Here is a 24,767-nt window from a genome sequence, read left to right as displayed (position 1 = left end):
CCATCCGATGAGTATTGTTACTCATCCAGCCAGGGTCTTCATCACCCTGCAAAGCCAGGGCTGTGTCTGTCTCTCCTACTCCAATGTCCCCTGCACACAGCCGGGCATGATCCCCACGATCATGATCCCAGCCCTTCCTTCCTCTGCTGCTGGCAAGCATTCTGCCACTTCGGGTTTGGCAAAGATTCTATTCAGTCCTAAGAGCTTAAGTGAGGGCTGCTCTTCTGCAGGCCACGGTCAAAGGCCAGGGCTGTCGTCTGACCCAGCAATGAACCGCAAGGCTGTTCTTGCTTCTGGTGTGATTCAAAAACTCCATAAAAAGGAAGCAGAGTCGGTTTGATTAAGCGCAGAAGCTATAAATCATCGACTCCCACAAAAACTAGAGTGACTTGTACTAGGATCCAGACATCAGAATACACAACACAATCTGTCTGTAGCCCTGGGTGACAGAGAAAAAACAGGGGTGGATGAAGAAACAGCTTATCTTTGTGGGCAAGAGTTTTAGAAAAAAGAGGGGGGAACACCACACATTTCCATCTCTTGGGGAGTTCGCTGTCTGGGGATGGAAAGAGACAGGGAAAGCAGCTGCTGATTTTACATTATGGTGAGTGCACCTAAGCCAGTCTGGGGGATCAGGGTAGAAATGAGAGAGGGGGATGGTGGCTCCATAGGTCCCGTCCTTGCCCTGCCCACCCCTAGGACACCTCTTGTGCTCCCTGCCCACCTTGCCCACCATAGTTGGTCTCTGTTACCCTCCCCGATCACATGCTTTGCTGTGGCCTGACCAGGCTACCTGCTCTTCCTGGAACTTGTAGCTTCCCACCTCTGCCAGGAAGGTCCTTTCTTCACATCTGTACCCCTTGAAAACTTATGTTTCAAAGTCCTGCTCACACTCATTCATTCGATCATTCAACAAGTGTTTCTAAGGGCTCACTATGTCCCTGAGGGGCACTAGGGATATAACGGGGAAGCCATAGCCTGTGTCTTCAGACTGCTTACAGCCTTGGGGAGACAGTCACCATAAGGAAGAATATGTGTGTGGTAGACCTGAGTCCAGAGAAGGCTCCTAACCCAGCTTTGGTGGGATGTGTTCAGGGAAGGCTTCCTGGAAGAGGAGAATTCTAAGTCTTGACATATGAGGTGAAAATGGGGAGACATGCCTATAAATGTAAGTGAACCTATATAACTGTAATAGGAGCTGACATTTATGGAGTGCTGCTAGGAGCCAATGGGGCTTCCTTGGTGGTTCACCAGTAAAGAACCCACCTGCCGATGCAGAAGATGTGAGTTCGATTCCTTAAAAAACTGGAAATAGAACTGCCTTGTGATCGAGCAATCCCACTGCTGGGCATACACACTGAGGAAACCAGAAGGGAAAGAGACACGTGTACCCCAATGTTCATCGCAGCACTGTTTATAATAGCCAGGACATGGAAGCAACCTGGATGTCCATCAGCAGATGAATGGATAAGAAAGCTATGGTACATATACACAATGGAGTATTACTCAGCCATTAAAAAGAATACATTTGAATCAGTTCTAAAGAGGTGGATGAAACTGGAGCCTATTATACAGAGTGAAGTAAGCCAGAAAGAAAAACACCAATACAGTATACTAACGCATATATATGGAATTTAGAAAGATGGTAACAATAACCCTATGTACGAGACAGCAAAAGAGACACTGATGTATAGAACAGTCTTATGGACTCTGTTGGAGAGGGAGAGGGTGGGAAGATTTGGGAGAATGGCATTGAAACATGTATAATATCATGTATGAAACGAATTGCCAGTCCAGGTTCGATGCCCGATACTGGATGCTTGGGGCTGGTGCACTGGGACGACCCAGAGGGATGGTATGGGGAGGGAGGAGGGAGGAGGGTTCAGGATGGGGAACACATGTATACCTGTGGCGTATTCATTTCGATATTTGGCAAAACTAATACAATATTGTAAAGTTTAAAAAAAAAAAAAAAGATATGAGTTCGATCCCTGGCTTCGGGAAGATCCCTTGGACAAGGAAATGGCAACCCACCCCAGCATTCTTGACTGGAGAATCCCATGGACAGAAGAGCGGGGCAGGCTACAGTCCATGGGGTCACAAAAGAGTCGGACACAACTTAGCAACTAAACAACAACTAGGAGCCCAGCACTGGGCTCAGCCCTGCACACGTATTAACTGCTTTTCAGTCCTTACAACCCGCTGGGACTGAGTACTGTCGTCATTCCCATCGCCAGATGAGGAATCTGAGGCACAGAGAAGTTCAGAACTCGCTCCTGGTCACACAGCTACTAAGCGGGAGAGCCGGCGCTCAAACAGCGCAGCCCCGGAGCCCAGGCTTCCGACCACTGCCCTCTGCCGCCTCGGGCTGGCGGTATTATTCCGCACATTCTGTTTTCATTTGGTGATGAATTGACTGCAGACATCCTTCCAAAGCGGTGCGTCCCAGGCTCCATTCTACTTATTGGCTGCAGAGGTCGGGTGTCACTGGCATCTGAGCTGGGGAGCGACTTGACCAGATTCTTCCCTGGGAAGCAGGTAAGGGGCTGGCTGCCGAGCGAGCGGCAGGGGAGCTGTGCTGGGGTCCTGGGGAGGGGCGCCCAGGCCTCAGCTCAGGCTGGGAGAGGGAGGCTATGGGGACACAGCTGAGCAGCAGCGAGCCCTGCCAGTCCAGGGATGGTGGAAGGCGGAGAAGGAGTCCTGAGATCACAGCCTCCACCCCGCGCCCGGCCGCTGACAAGCCTCTCACAGACTCAGCACCTCTCCTCTCGTCCCCAGCCCAGCCCCGGGGAGCTGACTCTCTCTGTGCACACCCCAGCTGGCCCTCCCAATTAAGAGTGGGCCATCACCAGTTCAGTTCTGCTGGATGTGCAGATGCGCTGTCTGTGGAATTCTTAATTCACTCAATAGTCTTTGCCCTGGAGCGTCACATCTATTCTTCCCAAAGCGCAAAAAGAAAAAACAGAAACACCACAAGTTACGCGGCAGCACCGCTTCCACACCGTCCGCCAGGACCACCTTGCCAGCCCCACCACTCGGTCCTACCGCGCCTGCCCCAAACATGTCTGTCCACTCCCCTCCAGGGCCCTCACCGCTGGTCCGGGGGACCCTCCTCTCTCACCAGGATGACTGCCATAGCTTCCTTCCTGGTCTCCCCAGCTCCACATCTCCAGCCTCAGTTTTCAGATCTCTGCAATGGACACACTGACACTTCTCTCACAGGGCTGAAGGGAGGACGGGGTGACGTGATAAACCGAAAGCCCTGGCCAGGGAGAGCCTGCGTCCGACTCGGCTCTCCACCAGGAAGGGGGAGGGCCTTGGGTCTGCAGGGACCCAGGCTTGCCTGCCCCTGGGCAGGTGGGAAATCCTTTAGCGTTAGCCAGCCCACGTGCTCTGACGTCACTCAGACTGGTGATAAACAGCGACATTTTGTTCTCTGGCTACCTCGCTTTTTGTCTTAATCCTGGGCTGCTCCAGACCTCAGGCTAGGCAGAGGAGCGCTATTTACCCACCCCTCCCACCTCCAAAGGGAATAAGCAGTGGGGGAAGCCCCCACCCTCTGTTCCTGACCTGTTAATGGATCTCCTGAGGGCCTCCCTCCTCAAGCCCGGTGCTGGGTGCTGTGAGAACCAATCAATAAATGACTGGCAAACACTGAGCTCCTGATATTAATATAAGCGTGGAAAGAACTCATCTTGGCTCAGTGCTTCTCGCTACTTTTGAGATGCCTAAAAGGCTTTTTCAGGTACCCGAACACTATGACGTGCTGGTACCTTCTCCAACTGCCACTGGCGTGATCAGGGCATGCCTGGTCTTCCGGGATCTAGCTGTGAACTCATCCAACTTCCTTCATCCAGTGTTTTTACTGCACGTGGCCATCAACCAGGCAGCTGGTACTCCTACACTCAGGCAATCTGGTGGCAGTAAGGCAGTCATTCAACGGGCAGGGAGTGGACCGGGTAGGGCTCTCAGCAGGGTCGTCGGGGAAGGACTCTCTAGGAGTGAACAGCTGAGTCCTCAGGGATGGGAAGGTGCCAGTCACTGCAAGACCTCGGCGGGGGAGACTCTCAATAATGCTGTGAGTGGTGGTACTATTATTATTATTAGGGTCCCCCTTTTCCAGATGGAGAAACTGAGGCCAAGGAGGTTACAATACTTCCTTTGAGGCCAAAGAGGTAACTATTTACGGAACCAGGTCAGAATTCAGAAACCCCAACTACTGCCACCAAACCCACCTGCCTCTAGGGTCCAGCCCTTTTCAAAAGAATCTTAACCTCAGAGATCTTCAACCAAGTAGCATGCAGCACCGTCTCAAGGGGGCTCCAGTCTAATCTAAGAAAACGCCTTTACGCAAAAACACAAGGTGTGTTAGAAATTAATGCAGCGGTCCCCAGCCTTTTTGACATTAGGGGCCAGTATCAAGGAAGATGATTTTTCCACAGACCGGGGACATGGGGGATGGTTTGCGATGACTCAAGCACACAACATTTGCTGTCCACCTTATCCTATTACTATGACATCAGCTCCACCTCAGATCATCAGGCACTAGACTCCAGGGACCCCTGATAAGATTAATCTAGTTTCAAAATTTTAATCTCCAGTGGGATTTATTCTGAAACCTGACAAAATGACTCCCAGTTTCTTGGGGGAAAGGAAATCCATAGGACGTAGTTATTTTTTCTTCGGTTTATTTCATAAACATTTATGAGTTGCCAGGCTCTGTTTCCAAAGCTTTTCAAACATTAATTCTTTCAAACCTCATGACTCATGTAATACTCATAACAATCCTGTAAGTTAATACCGTTGCCAACCCCACTTTCTAATCGAAGGAATCACAGCAAAGACAGGGTAGATGGCCTGCCGGGGACACAGTCTGCAAAGCGGTGGAGCTGAGATCCAAACCTCAGTCATTTAGCGCTGGAAACTTTGCTCCTCACCTTAAACTGAATTTACAAGTATCATTCACACAATTGAATTTATATATACAATTAGATTTTGTCTCTCTGCCTCTCTCTGTCATTTCTGCTCAGTCGTGTCTGACGCTTTCAATCCCATGGACTGTAGCCCGCCAGGCTCCTCTGCCCATGGGATTCTCCAGGCAAGAATACTGGAGTGGGTTGCCATTTCCTCCTCCAGGGGATCTTCTCAACCCGGGGATAGAACATGTCTACCTGCATCTCCTGCACTGCAGGCAGATTCTTTACCACTGAGCCACTGGGAAAGCCCCTGTGTCTTTCTGACTCACATGAACTTCTTTTCAGATGGTCTGATTTAAATGCAGAACTTACTATTTCCCCCAAATTTGCTGTGGGGAAGTTAGACCGTCATCCTCCAGGGAGGCAGAAACTAGTTCTCCCAGAGGCTCACATTAGGCCCATCAAGGTGGACTGGCTATACAAGCAGTGGGATGCCACAGACAAAGGAAAGAAAACAGGCTTCCATGAAGGACCCAGTGTCAAGGTCACACTGGCAGACCCTCAGGATCACATGTGTGGGCTGGAGATAGAACTGGGATTCACTTGGGCTCAGGGAGAAGGCCAGAGGGACGGATTCATTTACTGATTATTTTCTCTAGGAAGGGGCTTCCCTGGTGGCTCAGATGGTAAAGAATCTGTCTGCAACACAGGAGACCCAGGTTCGATCTCTGGGTTAGGAAGATGCCCTGGAGAAGGGAATGGCAACCCATTCCAGTATTCTGGCCTGGAGAACTCCATGGACAGAGGAGCCTGGCAGGCTATAGTCTAGCAACAGGGAAAAGCCAGCTAGTAAATAAATGAAGTTCTCCTGAAAGAATAAACCAAGTGACAACTAGAAAGTTTGTGAGAAATAAAGTGCCTAGAAAGTTTGAAAGAAAGAAAAAAAGAGAGAGAGAGAGAAAGAAGGGGAAAAAGATGGCTTTGGGAGCTGTTAACACTTATGCTCCGCCAAGCATCCCCACGGGCTTCCCAGGCGGTTCAGTGGTAAAGAACCCACTTGCCAATGCAGGAGACCTGGGTTTGACCCCTGTGTCAGGAAGATCCCCTGGAGGAGGAAATGACAACCCACTCCAGTATTCTTGTCTGGGAAATCCCATGGACAGAGAAGCCTGGCGGGCTGCAGTCCATGGGGTCGCAAAGAGTCAGACACGATTGAGCAACTAAACAGCAACAGGCATTCCCCCAGCAGCAGGGCATGGATCTGCACTGTTCTCCTCCAGCCACGGCTGCCCAGCCAGCATCTGCCCTGGCCCTGTCTGAGGCTTGGCCACCAGAATCATCAGAAAGTTCAACACCCAAACAGCCAGGAAGGAGACCTGCTGCTGAGGATGGGGTTCCAAGTGGCAAACCCTGGGGTCTGCGATAGAAAACCATGTGCATGGTGCCCCCCTGGAGATGTGCAGGGCTTGCCGCTCTGCCTCTGAAGACACAGAGCCACTGAGGAGCTGATGAAGGCGACAGAGGTAAGGGAAGGAAGACGGAGCCCGTAGACAGGGTGGGGACACCTGGGGTAGAATGTGAAAAGAGGGCTGAGTGACACCGTCATCTGATGTCCAAAGCCAGACGTGTTAGAGAGTGATCAAGTGAAAAAAAAAAAGGGAAAGTGTTAGTTGCTCAGTTGTGCCTGACTCTTTGCGACCCCATGGACCATAGCCTGCCAGGCTCCTCTGTTCATGGGATTTCCCAGGCAAGAATACTGGAGTGGGTTGCCATTTCCTCCTCCAGGGGAATCTTTCTAACCCTGAGACCGAACCTGGGTCTCCCCCATTGCAAGTGTATTCTTTACTGTCTGGGCCACCAGAAAAGCTCCAGAGAGGGATAACTTACTGTGAAAGATGAAACCATTAAAACTATTCACAACTAGAAACTCTGTCTTCCTAGTCTGAATAATGGGGAGGTCATAGAACTCCCTCATGGCCTTGTTTTGGGAATTAAGAGAGGTGATCCAAGTCAGCTCACGGCTTGGCACTTCAGTAAAAGAGAAACTGACAAACTTGCCCAAATCTAGATCCCTTGGGGGTCAGGGGAAATGGCTGGAGGAGTGTGTGGTCCCAGGTCAGAATCTGGGAATTCTAGGCAAACTGATATCACAGAGACAGAAGGAGGAGGTGAGCGCGGGTGGAGTCAGGTCCTCGCACTGCAGGCCCTGGACAGACAGCAGTCATTCACCGCAAGTAGGGCTTCCCTGGTGGCCCAGCTGGTAAAGAATCTGCCTGCAATGCAGGAGACCTGGGTTTTGATCCGAGTCGAGAAGATCTCCTGGAGGAGGGCATGGCTACCCACTCCAGTATTCTTGCTGGGAGAACCCTATGGACAGAGGAGCCTGGTGGGCTCCAGTCCATAGGGTCACAAAGCATCAGGCATGACTGAGCAACTGATTTACTTTCACAACATTCCCTTTCTTTCATGCTGGGTCTGCAGTTGCAGCAACTTGAGGAGGAGGAGGAGGAGGAGGAGGAGGAGGAGGAGGAGGAGGAGGTGGAGACAGGGACCAGATTTTCACCCTGGGCTGAACTTCCTCCATCTGGGATGCCTGGCTGGAAGAACCCTACCCTGTGCTCCCTGCAGTGCTCAGGACAGCTGGGTTCATGGGCTCTGCCCACTTCCCTGAGGCAGCCCAAGCTGCTCCCTGTTGGAAGGTTCTGCCTTGGACTGAGCTGAGACCAGCTGTCCTTCTCCACCCTCCACTTAGCTTCCACCCACTTGAAGGGGGGGGGGTGGGCGGCAGGGAACGGGGGGAGTCCCGGAATCCCCATGGGTCAATTCAAAATTCTTGATAAGAACAACACCCAGCTTACACAATCTCTTCTAGAGAACTGATGAAGTGGGAACACAGTCCACCGTGTGGCGTGAGGCCAGCCTAACCTCAACACCAAAGGTTGACAAGTAAATAGCAGAAAGGAAAATCACCAGTGAATCGCATTCATGAACACTTGATGTTCAAGTCCTCCGCAAAAACGGTGAGGAGTAACAGCCCAGCGATAAAGACGCAACAGGAAAACCCAAGTTGGGTTTATTCCAGAAATGCAAAAGTTGATCATGCTAATGGACTGAGAAAGAAAAGTCAGGACCATCTGAGCAGATGGAGGAGAAGCATCTGTTAAAAACTCTACTTCCATTCATGACTCAAAAGAAAAGAAACACTCAGCAAACTGGGAATAGAAAGGAGCTTCTTCAATCTGATAAAGATTATCTGCCAAGGGAATTCCCTGGCAGTCCATTGGTTAGGACTTTGTGCTTTCACTGCTGGGGCTCAGGTTCAGTACCTGGTTGGGGAACTAAGATCCCTGAAGGCTGTCTGCCAAGACCCTAGAGTAAGCACTATACCCAACTGTCAAATGTAGACAGCCCTCCATAACAGAGAGGAAAAGAAGAAAATCACAAACCAAAAGGAATGGAAGGATTCAAAAGGAAGAAACAAAGCAGTTATTTGCACCTCCTATGATCGCATATGATTTTCTAAAATAATCTACAAGCACATTTTCTAAAATTAGTAAGAGAGTTTGGCAAGATTTCTGGATATAAAACATGCAGAATACAAAAATATTTCTCCAAAAAGCAACCGATGTAGCATATTTTTTTTAAATATGTGTTGAAAGATATAGATAGATATACCATTTACAATAGCATAGAAAATACCATATAACTAGGAATAAATCTAACAAAAATGTGCAAGGCCACCAAGGGAGAATTAGGAAACTGGAACTAAACTGTATCCTAAATCATGAAGAGAGATACCATGTTCATGGAAGTCTAAATATTGCACCCTCTACCTGCAACGGGCAAGAGAGAACTCAGCAGGAACACCTGGCAGATGAGAGTAACCTGAGCTTATATTCTGCCTCCTGCTACTTCTAAAATGTGTGACTTTGGGTGTTCCAGCAAGCCCTCTGAACCCAGCTTCCTTACGGGTAAAACATGGGTAGCCAGTCCTGACTAGTTGTAAGGAGTCAATGGTAACAGAGCACTTTAGGAGAAGGGAGGGATAAACTGGGAATTTGAGATTAACTACAGATACACACTGCCTCATATAAAATAGATAAACAACAAGGACCTACTGCACAGGGAACTATATTCCTGTTGTGTGTGTAACAAGATTACACACACACATATATGTATATTCAGTTATATATATACACACACACATATATATCATGTTGCTGTACAAGTGAAACATTGCTGCTGCTGCTAAGTTGCTTCAGTCGTATCCGACTCTGTGTGACCCCATAGACGGCAGCCCACCAGGCTCCCCCGTCCCTGGGATTCTCCAGGCAAGAACACTGGAGTGGGTTGCCATTTCCTTCTCCAATGCATGAAAGTGAAAAGTGAAAGTGAAGTCGCTCAGTCGTGTCTGACTGTTCGTGACCCCATGGACTGCAGCCTACCAGGCTCCTCCGTCCGTGGGATTTTCCAGGCAAGAGTACTGGAGTGGGGTGCCATTGCCTTCTCCGACTGAAACACTAAATCAACCATATTTAGCAAAAAAGAGAAGAAAGCACTTTGCAGAGTGTTGCATAAGTACAGGGATTCTTATGACTAGCATTATCACCCCTTGTTGGTCTGAGGGTTGGGGGAAAGCTTTTTCTACCATATTAGGCTGGCTGTGTCTTTGCTTCTGCTCATCAACTTGTCATCCAAGGCGCTGCTAGGCGCTTAGTCTGTATACAACATTTTCTCATTCAGTGCTCCAGCAACCCATAAGACAGGTGCTGTGTTAGCCCCATTTTACAGATGAGAAAGCTGAAACTCACACAAGCAACTTGTCATTCACATGCTCACTCCTGGACATTCATGAGCCTCTTCTATGTACCAGGAGCTGTGAATACCCTGGTGAATAAGATGGACATGTTCCTTGCTCTTTTCGAACTGACGGTAGAAGTGCGAAGATAGATAAAAATCATACCCCAACTAACAACCTGACAGGACCAAGATTCAGACTCAGGTGTGTTGGACACGAGAATCCATGCTTTGAACCATTCCCTGAGGTGTGTCCCTCAACTTCCTCTGCTCAATCCTCTCTGCTGTGATGTAATGGCTTCTAACACCCACTCTGCTGTCAGCGACAAGTTTCAATGGATCTTGCCATCCAAGCTGCAGCACAAATTGAGAGCTGTCAGCTTCCACCCTGGCTCATGTGATCCTTATGCATTATCACTGGAGAATTACAGCCAGGAAGATGAATGCATGAAAGAGGAGAGCATCCCGTAACCCCTCCCCCCAGCATCAGCAGCATTGTTCCCAACGAGTGTGCGCCTGAGTCCTCTGCCACCATTAACGGCAGAAGTGAGTCACTTATAAATAAGACTCGGGAGCTTTATTATAATGACATCCCAAGATTCAGAAATGCTCAGCATCACTGTGAAAGGGAGGGCAGCAGGTGACTGGGCTTCAGTGATCCTCTGCCAGGTACGTCTTTCAGATAAAACGTCTTGGGTCAGGAGCAATTACAGCTAATGCCCAGCCTGAATGCTAATGAGAATTACTTACAATTGCTTGAAAGTCTTTGCCATTTATACTATCTGCTTTTCCCCTTCCTTCCTCTTCTTTTCCCACCCTGGCATTAACCCTGAGGAACAGACACCAGAAAATATCACTAATGGCCATTTTGAAGATGAGGAAACTGATGCTCAAGGTTACTCAGCTCCAAGAGCCAGGGGTTCTAATCCTGAACTTTTTTTTTTTTTTAACTACACCATTCTGTCTTTAATGGGCTTCCTAGGTGGCTCAGTGGTAAAGAATTCATCTGCCAATGCAGAAGATTCAGGAGACCCGGGGTTCGATCCTTGGATTGGGAGGATTCCCTGGAGGAGGAAATGGCAACCCACTCCAGTATTCTTGCCTGGGAAAGCCCATGGACAAAAGGAACCTAGTGGGCTACAGTTTGGGTGGTGGCCAAGAGTCTTTAAGAAGAAAAAGAAAATCGGAACTCTGGACAAGTCTTCTCCACATGGAAGGTACACAAAATATCAGTCTGAAAGCCAGCAGGGGTGGTGTGTTCTGCTGACGTCTTTGCCTTGGTGAGGACGGGGCAGACCTTATGAAATGACCTTCAAACCTACCCCCCTGCCACGCCACAGCCACCAAGAAGTGCACACTTGCCCCTGAGAAATGACCATGAAACGAGAACCTGGGCAGAAAGAAGAGTCCTTCTTGTGCCCACACAAACCAGAAAATTGTCTCAAACCCATGCCCCTAAGAAACACGCCAGAGGATCAAGTTCAGGCTACAGTGTGAAGGAGCGCAGTTCGCCCAGACAGTGCTAAATGTGGTAATGCCTAGCATTTGATGAGTACCTCGTACAGCACCGGAAGTTTTTTAAATAAGCCTGCACTGGGACTTGAGGCTTTCAGCTATTTAAAGCTTGAGCCTGCACTAAAACTTCTAGCCTGCACTAGACCACTCCCACTTTACAAACTAGAAAGACAGTCTCATGGAGGTCGGGTGGAGCCAGGCTACCAAGCTGCGTCTGTTTTGATCTTAATAGTAACTATAGCACCAACCAACATCTCAAAAGCACTTCTGTGGATTGCCTGACTCCATTTAGGCGCTTTAGGCGCATGAACACTCCCAGTTCTCTCACCAACCCAGCGAGGAATGTGCTAGAAATACTCCTGTCCTAAAAATGGAACAGAGAGGTACAGCAACTCGTCCAAGGCCACAGATCTCTTAAGTGGCAGGGCTGGGATGTGAGCCAGTGCCAGAATCCACACTTCTGATCTCTCCGCCATGCCTCCTCTTTGTTACTGAAAGGCCACACCTTTCCACCAGGCACTTCTTGATTATATTAAAAAAAAAAAAAAAAAAAAGGAAAGTGCAAACTGGAACAGGGAATCTTGAGAGAGTCTGAGGGGAGGAGGCTCAGATGCATGCTCTTCCTACCTCAGACATTCAGCCAGGAGGGACCACTCCCAGCCCAGCACTGCCCTAACTCCTCTGGGGTTCAGGGGCTTGCAGGCTGCTCCAGCCTCCACCCAGCTCTGAAATCATGTTTGGGCAGCGCTGGGAGACCTCCACCCTCCGCCCCGGAGGGATTCTCTCTTTATGCTTGGAAGTGGTACTTGGCCTTCTTACAGACCTGCCCTCCAGCAGGGGAAACCCTTCCAGAGACAGCAGGACAGCCTCATGCTTCCGTGGGGGGGCCACCAAGCCCTGGGTTGTATGAAGGAAATTATGTGGGACTGTCAGGGATTTCTGTGATGACCCGCTCAGCGGCAGACCTCCTGCACAACACCTGTCACACAGAGAGGAGGGTGGTACAGGGGTAGGTGGCTGCACGGTAAAGACCCTACCTGCCAATGCAGGAGACTCAAGAGACGCTGGTTCGATCCCTGAGTCGGGAAGATCCCCTGGAGTAGGCACTGGGAACCTGCTCCAGTATTCCTGCCTGGAGAATTCCATGGACAGAGCGGCCTGGCGGGCTACAGTCCATGGGGTCACAAAGAGTCAGGTGCAACTGAGCACGCAGGCCTCAAGGTTGGTTTGTGTTACGGCATGTGTTCAAATTTCCTTCCTTTGCGCTTCCCTGGGGGCTCAGATGGTAAAGGATCTGCCTGCAATGCAGGAGACCAGGGTTCAATCCCTGGGGTCAGGAAGATTCCCTGGAGAAGAGAATGACAGTCATCTCCAGTATTCTTGCCTAGAGAATTCCATGGACAGAGGAGCCTGGTGGACTACAATCTGTGGGGTCACAAGGAGTCAGACATGACCAAGCGATCAGCACAGGGGTATTGGGACCCTGTTGCTTGGCATCTCTCTATTTTCATCTCCACTGCTACCAGCTACACTCAGGAGGGACCTAAGGTCCCATCTACAGCCTAGATGTCACTGACAATCCAGAAGGAGTCAGGCAAATCCCAAATCTGCCACAGACCAGCTGGGCAACCACAGGCAAGCTATTTAACCTCTCTGAGCCTCAACCAACTATCTGTTCAATGAAGGTAATAATAACAATAGTGCCTGCTTTGCAAAGCTGCTGTGAAAACTGAGTGGGATAATGCATAATGACACTCTGACCTGTCCATTCTCTCTCCCATTCTCTGCCGGTTCCTGCCTGCCTCTAAAATTAAAGCCAAGATTAAGGCAGTCAAGACCTGCCTATCAGACCCCCAGCTAGCCTCTCCTTCATGCTCTGGAAACACGTTCCATCTTGGCGCCAGTCACAGGGCACTAGCTCCCACCACGGAATCAGCCCCGCAAGCACCTTGCGGCTGGAGGAGCTTGTTCAGAGTACTTACTCCTAGCACCACTGTGGGGCTCCAGGCCTGAGGTGGGAGCCCCCTGCTGGAGGACAGGAGCCCTGCATGGAGCATCTCACAGGCAGAGCCCGTACCTCAGAGATTAAGGGATGGGGTGGGGTCTCCCTGGGCAGTGGAGGGGTGGCTCAGATGGTAAAGAATCCGCCTGTAATGCAGGAGACCCAGGTTCAATCCCTGGGTCGGGAAGATCCCCTGGAGAAGGGCATGGCTACTCACTCCAGTATTCTTGCCTGGAGAATTCCCATTGACAGAGGAGCCTGGCGGGCTACAGTCCATGGGGTCACGAAGAGTCGGAGAGGACTGAGGGACTACACTTACTTACTCCTTGGGCAGTGGAGGTGGGGGGCAGGGGGAGAGTGACCCAGAGAGGGAAAGAGGTTTCTGTGAAGATCCGCTGTGCTCCAGCCCCAGCTCCTGACTCCCTTGGCTCCTTCCAGAAAAATCAAGAATAACTTCCATAATTGGGCTCCTTTCACCTGAAACGGCAGCCCCCACAGGGCTTCTGCCACCGGAATCCACTTCCTGACATGTAAGGGTCTCCCACCTTTCCAAAGGATCCTCCCTGAGCCACAATGAGGAGGAGGTGGCCGGCGTCTCCTGGGTTTGCAGCCAGGCTGCAGGGAAGGCTAAGGTGGTCTCCACGCTTCCCCCCTGCGACACCCCAACCCTGGTGATGCTGAACCTGGGGCTCAACCGCATCATGTGGTGGAGTGGTTTGGGTCCGGCCGACTGGGGCTCAACCTCCTGGCTCTCTCCTTGACTGGTTGGTGCTCCTGGGCGCAAATTGCCCCTTCTGAGCCTCTTTCCCCCTCTGTAAAATGGGTATAAAAATACCGCATCATCGAGTTACAGGGAGAACCCAAAGAGATGAGGGATAACCCAGTGCCTGGCACACTCAACGCACTTAAGAGATGGGCTGGAACTATGGGGAACATCGAGGTCAGAGCCTGGGGCAGGGCTGGGAAAACTGGACCCTCTCCCGTCTCTCCGGTAGGAGCTCGAGGCAGCCGCCCCGGGCGCGCACCCTGGCGAACCCCGGCAGAGCCACAGGTGTCTGCGCGTCGGAGTGGGGGGAACCAGAGCTGGTTCTCAGGGTGCCGCGGACCCCTACCCGCGCCGCCCACAGTCCCCAGGGTCCCCAAGCGCGCCCACCCCACGCCGGAGGCTAGGGGAGCTCCGTGGCTCGGCCAGGATGCCCGGACCCAAGCCCGGCCTGCCGCGCAGCGTCTCGCCCCGCCGCCGCCGCCGCGCTCCGGCCCCTTGCCTGCGCCCTGCCCGCTCTCCGCTCCGACTCACCGACACCGGCTCCGGGGAAAGTTTGGTGGCGCGGCGGCCGCGACGGCCAGGCTGCTCGGGGCTCGGTGGCGGCGTGGCGCCGAGGGAGCCGACCCGGAGGCGGGGCGCCGGGGGAGGAGCCGCGCCGAGGGGGCAGCCCGGAGGGAGGCCGGGAAGGCGGAGACCCGGGCCCCGGGCCTGCCGCTCCCCGCCTCCGGCTTCGCGCGCCTCGGCCGCCCCCGCGCCTGGAGGCGGCGTGAGGGGCGCGACCTCTCTCCCTCCACACCCGCCCCGGGGCCCGAGCGGCGCCCCCAGAGCGCCCCTGCTTCGGGCCCGGCTCGGGGGCGCGGCTCCTCGGGTGGGGAAAGGAGCGTCAGAAGCTTGGCGAGAACTCCCTCCGCCCCGCGCACACCTGAGGGCGCGCACAGAGGTAAGTCAGCCCGAGGAGGCCCAGAGCGGGAGAGTCGGAGCTGCGATGCTACTTGGCCAAGTGAGCCACAGCCCGACTGACTCCCAGTGACACTTCAGTCCCCCACGGCCCTGCCGGAGAGGCCGATCGAGGGAGAGACGAAGGGGCGCCGCGGAGACGAGGGCTGACAGATAGGCACCCCACCCCCTGAGGCTCCACCGCGATCTAGAGAGACAACCCCCGCCCCACCACCCCGCCCCAGGTCCAGAACTCCACCTCTCCTCTCCCGCCAGCTGTTTCTCTCCAGCTGCTCAGATGAGCTCAAGTTTCAAAATTCAGTGAGTTCCAGTTAGCATCCTAAGGATGGGGTGGAGGGGTGGGGGGTGTGGTTCCTCTGCAGGGCTCCTCTGCCCCCGATGCCGGGAGCCTGAGAATTCTTACCGGCTGCCTTCATCCAGGGGACCGAAGAAACAGAATTCTCTCCCCTTCCTCAGTGCCAGGAAAACTCCACTGGAGCCACTCAGCTGGTATCTTATTTCAACACTCCAAAAGAGACACCCAAACTTAGTCGGGGACATGGGTGTTTGGAAGGAGGGAGGGACTTCCTTGGTGGTCCAGTGGTTAGGACCGACGCTTTCACTGCAAGAGAGCATGGATGGGTTTTAATCCCAGGTCCTGGGAACTAAGATCCGCGCATACCCCGCTGCAGGGCCAAAAAAATAAAAAATAAAATAGAAGGGATGGCTGGGTGTGGGTTTGGGGCTATTTCATGCTGATATCTTAGCCTCCATTGAGTGCAGGGAAATTCCACTCAGAGGTAGTGAAATGGTACAGTGATTTCGAGGCCCAGCTTCATGAGCTGTGTATGGTATGTGGGTGATCTGGCTTTCCCACCTCAGGGTCCACATCTGTAAAATGAGGGTTAATAAAAACAGCTGTCATTGTGCCATGCACCATTCTAAATGCTGTAAGTACTTACTCATTCAATCCACACAACAGCCCTGAGTAAGTGGGAACTATTATTATCGCTCTTTTGCAGAGAAGAGAACTAGGGTACAGAGAAGCTAAATAAATTACTCAAGGTCACACAGGAGAACTGGGAGCCTAACCTATGCAGCCTGGCTCCAAGCTCCAAAGTCATAATTATTGTACTGTAATTTTCGTCTCAATGGGGCTGCTGGAAAGTTCCAGGAGATCATTTATGTAAAGGAGTTAGCAAGTGCTCCATAAATGGTAGCTCATGGATTACTGAGCCTGTCTACATGGAGGGGATTTGAGGGGAAAGAGGAGACTGGATTCTGGATAACTGGCAGACCACATTATTCTGACTTTATGAAACCGAGAGGCAATGGATTTCCCATGTGTTCCTCTGACCGGCCCCCTGTGCCTTAGCATAGCCCCACGACCAGGACCCACCCTGAGTCCACAGTAAGCCCCCTCCATTCCCTGGTGATCCTCCAGGGCCTCCATATTTTACACTGTACCAGACTCTTGCACCCTTTGGAACTGAGTGAGCACTTGTGGTAGAAACTGTTATAAACTCTATAGGAAATGCTTTTCTGCTCTCCACAGCTGTAGGGCTGATAGGAACGAAGTGGTGGGGGGGACCCTTGGAAATGGCTGGGTCCATATCCATCCCCTCTTGCCTTTCTGCAATTCAGCAAAGGCTTGATTATTTGGAATTCCTCTGCAAAGTTTCACTTCCCGGGCTGGTTTTAGACCTACGAAAGCCCACAGTGATCAGCATTTTGAGAAACATCAATATTTGAAAAACAGCACATCAGACAGTAATTGAGGTCCCTTGTGACCAGGGTGTGTTTTGTTTTCTTATGGCATTTGAAACTGATGTATCAGGAGATAACTCAGGCCATATCCTGGGTGTGTGGGGTGGAGAGGGAATAGCCAACTTCCTAAGAATATATAGGCAGCAGAAGAAAAAAAATAGTGGGTCACACTTAGTGTTTGCCAGGCTAGTCCAAAGGTGTTACATAATCTGTTTTATCTATTCACAATAATCCTATGAGGTAGATACTATTAACCTGCCATTCTGCAGATGAGAAGACTGAGGAACAAAGCAATGAGGAGATGTGTTTAGTTAACACAGCCAGTGAGTCACCTCAAGATCAGACAGGTAGAAAGCAGCTGAAGCAGGTCTGGAACCTGGATCAGCCTGGATCCACAAGCCTCTTTTACTTCTGTGGTTTGTGAAAGAAAACTAAAAAGGAGGAATCACTTGAGGCCCTGAGTAGAGACTAGAGGTATGGATTAAAAAGAAATAGAGATAAATTACAAGTTTGGGATTTAACATATATATACTGCTGCTGCTAAGTCGCTTCAGTTGTGTCCGACTCTGTGCGACTCCATAGACGGGGGCCCATCAGGCTCCCCCGTCCCTGGGATACTCCAGGCAAGAACACTGGAGTGGGTTGCCATTTCCTTCTCCAAGGCATGAAAGTGAAAAGTGAAAGTGAAGTCGCTCAGTCGTGTCTGACTCTTCGAGACCCCATGGACTGCAGCCCACCAAGCTCCTCCGTCCATGGGATTTTCCAGGCAAGAGGACTGGAGTGGGGTGCCAGTGCCTTCTCCTCATATATATACTACTACATGTAAAATAGGTAAAAACGCAGACCTACAGTACGGCACAGGGAGCTATATCCACTATCTTGTAATAACATACTGGAAAAGAATCTGAAAAAGAAAATATGTGTAACTGAATCTTTGCTGTATACTTCAAACTAACAGAACATTGTAAGTTAATTATGTGTGTGTGAGTCGCTCACTAACTAGAGAGTTAGTGTCCAGCTCTTTGCGACCCCATGGACTGCAGCCCGCCAGGCTCCTCTGTCCATGGAATTCTCCAGGCAAGAATACTGGAGTGGGTTGCCATTCCCTTCTCCAGGGGATCTTTCTGACCCAGGGATGGAGGGAAGCCCACGAGTTAATTATAATTTTTAAAAAGAAGTTGATTAAAAATATCTGTTCTGCCACTTGTTTGCTTACTTTGCTTCTCTGAGCCTGTTTCCTCAGCTGTAAAATGAGAAGAATAATGCCTATGCTATGTCTAGGATTTTAGTGGTCATCTTTTGGTAGCAGGGTACATTAAACCCAATTGTAACCAGCTTTAGCCCAAAAGGGCTTTAAGCTGAAAAATGCAGGAAGTCATTCTGGATTCAGACACAGTCCATGCCAGAAGCTCAATGGAAGTTGTCATGAATCTGTCTCTATCTCTTGACTGTTTTCTTCTTCTTTTTTAAAATATTGATTTATTGGGCTGCTCCAGGTCTTACTTGAGGCATGTGGGATTTTTTAGTTGCAATAGGTGAACTTTTAGTTGCAGCACGTGGGATCAAGTTCCCCAACCAGGGATCGAGCCCCAGGGTGGAGTCCCAGCCAACGGACCACCAGGGAAGTCCCTTGACTGTTTTTTATCTTTGCTTCAGGTTTATTAGCAGGCTAGATCTCTTTATGCTGCTGCTGCTGCTGTTTAGTTGCTCGGCTGTGTCTGACTCTTCCCCACCCCTGCACTGTAGCCCACCAGGCTCTTCTGTCCATGGAATTCTCCAGGCAAGAATACTGGAGTGGGTTGCCATTTCCTTCTCCAGCGAATCTTCCTGACCCAGGGATCAAACCCACATCTCTGGCTTGGCAGGTGGATTCTTTACCATGAGCCACCTGGGAAGCCCAGGTCTCTCCACACGGAGGCAGAAATGGCCCGTTAAGCAGCCTCAAGCCAAGAGATCACTTCCTTCGCCAAACCTCCAGCAAACATCCTAGATCTGACTCCCATTGGCCTGGCTTGAGTCACGTGCCCAGCCCTGAAACCATCATAGTTGCTCTGATTGGCCAAACCTGAGTCACATGCCTTTATAACCAGAGTGGGAGAGGGTGGTCAGTCCTCCCCAAGTCACCAGGACTAGAAGTGGGTGAGAGATGGTTCTATAAAAGAAAATCAGGGTGGGGCTTCCCTGGTGGCCCAGTGGTTAAGAATCTATCTGCCAATGCAGGGGACACAGGTTTGATCCCTGGTCTGGGAAGGTTCCATATGCCATGGGGCAGCCAAGCCTGTACACCACAACTACTCAAGCCCACGTGCCTAGAGCTTGTGCTGTGCAACAAGAGAAACCAACACAGTGAGAAGCCCTTGCCCCACAACAAAGAGTAGCCCCTGCTCACTGCAGCTAGAGAAAGCCTGCACACAGCAACAAAGACCAATCACAGCCAAAAATAAATTAATATTTAAAAAAAAAGAAAATCAGGGTGTTATTAGCAGAATAAGGGGGCATCAGTGCTGGACAGGCACAGATGTCTGCTTCCTCACAGAGCCCTTGTATGTTAAATACACCTGTGTCTGCAAAGTGTGTGGCTCTGGGGGGTACTCAGGAACTGAGTCCCTCCCTCTTCCCTCTCCTCTAGGAAACAGGATTCACATCCCACCAAACGCAGGCCACCAGCTTCCTTGTTCACATGCGGAGACTAAGAAGCTCCAGAGACGAGAGGGGACTTTGCCCAGGGTAACCCAACAACCAGCCAAGCAGTCATCGAATCTGTGTCTTTTGACCTGAAACAAATCTCAGTGAAAGTCTGAGCTGAGAACTTTGAGATCCTCTCTGCACCAGCAGAGTTCTCTGGCATGCGCACAGGGGAGGTAGGAAAGATCCGGCACACTGAAGACCCAGAGGAAGTGATGCCACTCACGTGGGGGTCCCAGACTGTGCGCCAAGCTGTGGGCTGGTGGGTCTGGCAGATTGCCGGTCCAGCCACCTGCGCATCACGTTATGAACTCAGCCATCTCTGGGGACTCTGCACTCTGGAGGCTGAGAGATCCAAGCGGTCATGTTTCCTACGGCTGCCCCAAGTAGGCAACACGGCCCTTCCCTTGTTTAGTTTCTGGCTCCGTTTATGAGAGGGGAGGTGCCTCCTTCAGAACCCAAGTGGACCAAGTAGCACGCATGTGACTTAGAGCTGTCAATATTGACCCTTTCACTTTGGCCCCTGACTCGGCTCTAGGGTTTCCAACCTTGAGCAGGTCGTCTGACTTCTCCACTCTAAATATAGTTAGGCTGGCATGCTGTGAAGCGATCTATTTAAAGGAAGCTGGGCAAGACTCGCACACATCTGGCTGCAGTGGCTAGATTGCTCCATCCATCCCCCGTCAAGTGAAGCGCATTGGTTTGCTATACGCACTGCCGTGGGGAGTGAACATTGCTACGGCCTTCCTGGAGGGTACTCTGGAGCCAGATGATGACACCTTTAAAAATGTTCAGACTATTATTCCATACCCTACAAAGTTTTCCTGAGAAAATAACCATGGATATCACCAAGATATGCACAAAGATATTCATTGCAGGACTGGACGTAGTAGTAAAAGACTGAAAATAATCCAAATGTCTAACCACAGGGGACTGGTTAATTTAATTATGGTTCCCAGGTGGCACTAGTGGTAAAAACAAACAAACAAACAAACAAAAAAAAAACCCCACCTGCCAAAGCAGGAGACATAAGAGACATGGGTTCCATCCTTGGATCGGGAAGATCCCCTGGAGAAGGGACTGGCAACCCACTCCAGTATTCTTGCCTGGAGAATCCCATGGACAGAGGAGCTGGTGGGCTACAGTCCATGGGGTTGCAAAGAGTCAGACACGACTGAAGAGACTTAGCACGCACACACTCATATGGATAGACTATTATACAGATAAGATTGTACTACAGCTTATAGAATTATGTGAAAACCGATTATAATATGAATGTCAAAATGAGGTTTGACAGAAAACAACAAAATTCTGTAAAGCAATTATCCTTCAATTAAAAATAAATAAATTTATTTAAAAAATAGAACCTTAAAAAATAGTAAGTTATAAACTCATTTTGTGAAGAAATACACCTATTTATGTATTAAAAAGCTTAAAATGGTTGTATCAGAGATAGGTGGGAAGGAGAGAAGAATCTGTGGGTGTTCTTGGTTTTCACATACCTGTGTATATATTTCTAACATTTCATTAATATATTTGTATTACTTCATTAATTAGGAAGAATGCCCAGTAGTTTTTACAAAGAGATTTTTGCTGGTTTTCTTTTTAAAAAGCACTTTTACTTCTTGAAAATCACCATCAGGAATGAGGTTAAACTGATCTTTCTCTCTCTCTCTGTCTCTCTCTCAGGCTATGATATATGGCGATGAATGGGGAACTGGCTGTTGAGAGAGCAGCAACAGCCACAGAGCAATACAGCGCAAGAAGGTTGCGCCAGGAGGCTCCACCCATTTGCTGTGTGATGCTGGGCAGCTCACTCAGCATCTCTGGGCCTCAGTTGCTACATCCACAAGATGAAGTGTTTGGTTATGTCATCTCTGGCGTTCTTTCCAACATGCAAATTCTACTATGGATAAGTCTGTGCGCGCCAATGAATGTTCATAAATTATTTTCGTCTCTCCAGACCCGTGAGACTGCGGAAAACTCTGCCTGGCCTGTGTCTCAGCACGTGCCTCCTGCTCAGTCTCTTTATCCAGCTACTTTGAAATTGGCAAATTCATGGGGAAGCACATTGACTTCAGGCTCTCAGACTCTGGGATTTCCAGCACTCAACTCCTGGCTTCCTGGATAGCTCTTTGAAGCCTTTTAACAGATTTTAATTTTCTTTTCCACCATTTTATCTAGGTCTTCTAGTTGTCTATTGAGAGGGCTGATCTCTCTTTACAAGTTAGTTTGGCACAGGCAGAAGCAGAAGTCCCTTCATATGTTAGTAAGTAAAACAAGTAGTTATAGAATGGTATGTAAAGTGGGTTCTGTTTATATGCAAAGTATATATGTATATATATGTGTGTGTGTGTGTGTTCATGAAGAAGAAAGAGAAAGAACAAAAGCTATACACACTGCCTAACTACTGAGGTTTTCATTTTTTAACATAAATATTTCCAGTTTTATACAATGGACACTGAACATGTCCAAACTGGGATTGACTTTTGAGGTCATTTATAGTCCATTCTAAAGGAGATCAGCCCTGGGTGTTCCTTGGAAGGAATGATGTTAAAGCTGAAACTCCAGTACTTTGACCACCTCATGCAAAGAGTGGACTCACTGGAAAAGACTCTGATGCTGGGAGGGATTGGGGGCAGGAGGAAAAGGGGACAACAGAGGATGAGATGGCTGGATGGCATCACCGACTCGATGGACGTGAGTTTGAGTGAACTCCGGGAGATGGTGAAGGACAGGGAGGCCTGACATGCTGTGATTCATGGGGTTGCAAAGAGTCGGACACGACTGAGCGACTGAACTAAACTAAAACTAATACCCATTTTGAAAATGAGGACGTGGAGGCCAGGAACATTTAAATTCATTTCAATTCAACAATTATTGGAGGCTTGTTGTGGGCAGAGAACCCTGCAGTGGGCCTCAGGGCATCCAAAGAAATGTAAGACCCAGTTACCTAATCCTCTGCTCCAAGTGTCTCCAGTGCGTGCTACACTTTGGGAGATGAGGATGAAGATGACAAGAATCTGCCCTCAAGAAATGCTGGCTATGGAGACAGTTATTCAGATAAACCACTCCACATATGATGTGATAAATGCTAAGGTAATGACATGGCAGAGATTGTGGTTTTCTTCTTAATAGCTCCTCTTTCAACATCCAACTAAAAGGTTGTATTTCCCAGCTTCCCTTTAGTGAGTTGTGGTCATGTGACAAAATTTTGGTCCATGAGATGTAAGAGGAAATTCTGGGAAGTCTTTTTAAAGGAAACAGCAAATCTTCCCTTTTTTCTGCTGCTCGGAATTTAGATGCAATGTCTGTAGCTTTAGTAATTCTTTTGACCTATGAAGGGAACCCCGTACTAGGATGATGGAACAGATAAAAATAGCCTTAGTCCCCAACACCATGGAGCTGCTCTACCAGCCCTGTATTTCTCTGTTTATACTTACTTCACACAGGAGAGAAATAATCATCTTATTTCTTATGCCACTATTATTTAGGATTTTTTTTCTTACATACAAATAGAGAAAGTCTCAATTTATACAAATCCTAAAAATAAAATGTTACAGGAGCAAAGGAGTGAGTGAGGAAAGAGTGAGTATTTCCACTTTTGAGCAGCAAAGAAGTCAGAATAGGCATGGAGATTGTGAAGAGAGTTTGCCAATGAGATGGGCAGGGATGAAGGAGGAAGAGTGGACTAAGAAGGGAGCCTGGGCACAGGGCAGGGAATGGGCAGAGGGGTGTTGGAATCACGCAGCCTGGATTCAAACCCCATCACAATCACTTCATTGCTCTAAGCCTCAGTTTCCCCATCTGTAAAATGGGGGTAAAAATAGTGTCAGCTGCATCAGGTTGTAGTGAGGATTACATGAGTTAATATAATGTGCCTGGCACCTGGAGAGTGCTCAGTAAAGGCTGGCTGTTAATGTGCTTATCTGAAAACTGGGATAATCATAGTCTGATCTCTAAGGTCAGTCAGTGTAGATAACACAGCACAGGGCACTACCCAGACTGGGTGCCCAGCTATGGAGCCCCCTTTCTCCCCCTGCTGTCAGGGAATTTACAATCAATATTTAACAAGTCTTCACCAAGCCCCTGCTCTGAGCCAGGTACTGGGCCAGGAGGTTGCTGACTTCAGGAAGAATCAGACCTTATCCCTGACTTCCAGTTGCTTACAGTCCTGAGGAAAGGAAAGAAACATAAAAAGACGAGCATAATACAGTATGAGAAATGCAACAGTGGTCCAGGTTCAGTCCACGAACTCAGGTGAGCAAGAAAGGTAACATTATTTTGATTAAATGAGCTCAGTCTGGGCTATGATCTCCCATATTAGGTGGGAAACCTTAATCTCAGGCAAGCTGAGACTTTCCTGTCTCTCTGGGGGTGGTGTTTCTGTTCTGTGGGTCTTGTGGGGAGTGTCTCAGGTGTGTCATCACTAATCCGTGCTGATATCTGTTGAGACATCTTTATTCCTATCTGAGGAGGGGTCACCCACACCCACAGGCCACTGCTAAGTTGTCCCTTGAAGTTTCATCCCCTCTCTTGGCTGCTTCTGTGGCCCTTGAAAGTGCATAGGAACCATTGCTCAAGCTCCCACGGCCCCTGGGGCACAGGGAACTCTGTTAGACATATGAGGTTCTTCTGCTCAGCCACACAAAGTCACTTCTTTCCACTCGAGAGTCTGCCCAGGAGAAGACAGGTCCTTTCCACATTTAATTTCTTTGAGGATTCCATGGTCTCTCCAAGTTCAAGGCTATGGCTGTGGAAGCAGCAGGTTCAAGTGTCTCTTTCCTCCAGGGATGCACCATCCATCTCCCCCTTTGCTGATGCTTCAGGTCTCTCCTCACTCTTATCTAGAAAGTTAGGTCTGGATTCAGGAAGGCACAATCTTGCTCTTGAACTCCCTGCCCTTTCCCATATCAATCATGTCATAATACACAAGAGACTTTTCCTGTTGCCCTTTTGAAACTGAAAAACCAGGCAAAGATTCCAGTTTCTCTTTTTCTGCAGGGCCAGAAAAAGAACATTAGGCTTGAAACAATAATCTACTATTTTCTGTTATAATGGCAGGGATATGGGGGTGCATGTAAGGCTTCTGGGTAACAGAAATTAGCAAGAAAGAAAAACAACACAAAATCCCCTCCATTCCCCCATCCCTCCCCAGAAAGGCTGAAATTAAGAAGACTGACACAATCAAGTGTTGACCAGGGTGTGGAGGCACTGGAACACTTCCCGCAGGTGGTGGGAATGTAAAATAGTATAGGCACTATGGAACACCACTCTGTAGCCTTAATAAATGTAGATCTATCTTATGATACAGAAAGTCCACTCCCAGGTATACCTCTAAGAGAAATGAAAACATATAGCTATAAAAAACTGTGCATAAATC

General features: G+C 49.5%; 2 protein-coding genes across 5 annotated transcripts in view; one reads left to right on the top strand and one right to left on the bottom strand.

The window, feature by feature from the left end:
* Nucleotides 1-15,380, bottom strand: part of HRH1 (histamine receptor H1) — a 112,529-nt gene extending 97,149 nt beyond the window's left edge. The window contains exon 1 of one of the 4 annotated variants that reach the window (XM_044933454.1): nucleotides 15,357-15,380. The gene's annotated coding sequence lies outside the window, so the exon portion shown is untranslated. Of the gene's footprint in view, nucleotides 1-14,527; nucleotides 14,650-15,356 lie in introns of those variants that run through there. The other 3 variants (XM_044933450.2, XM_044933451.2, XM_006077467.4) reach the window with 3 other exon arrangements.
* On the top strand, nucleotides 14,156-21,999 carry LOC123330976 (translation initiation factor IF-2). The gene is made up of 3 exons (XM_044933770.2): nucleotides 14,156-14,170; nucleotides 14,226-14,936; nucleotides 21,074-21,999. The coding sequence occupies exons 1-3, from the start codon at nucleotides 14,156-14,158 to the stop codon at nucleotides 21,110-21,112; spliced, it is 765 nt and encodes a 254-aa protein (XP_044789705.2). The 3' UTR covers nucleotides 21,113-21,999.
* The last annotated feature ends 2,768 nt before the right edge of the window (nucleotides 22,000-24,767 follow it).

The sequence above is a fragment of the Bubalus bubalis genome, chromosome 21 (assembly GCF_019923935.1).
Source record: "Bubalus bubalis isolate 160015118507 breed Murrah chromosome 21, NDDB_SH_1, whole genome shotgun sequence".
Classification (NCBI taxonomy): domain Eukaryota; kingdom Metazoa; phylum Chordata; class Mammalia; order Artiodactyla; family Bovidae; genus Bubalus; species Bubalus bubalis.
The sequence above is the reverse complement of the archived record's forward strand: the minus strand, read 5'-3'. Positions and strand labels throughout refer to the sequence as shown.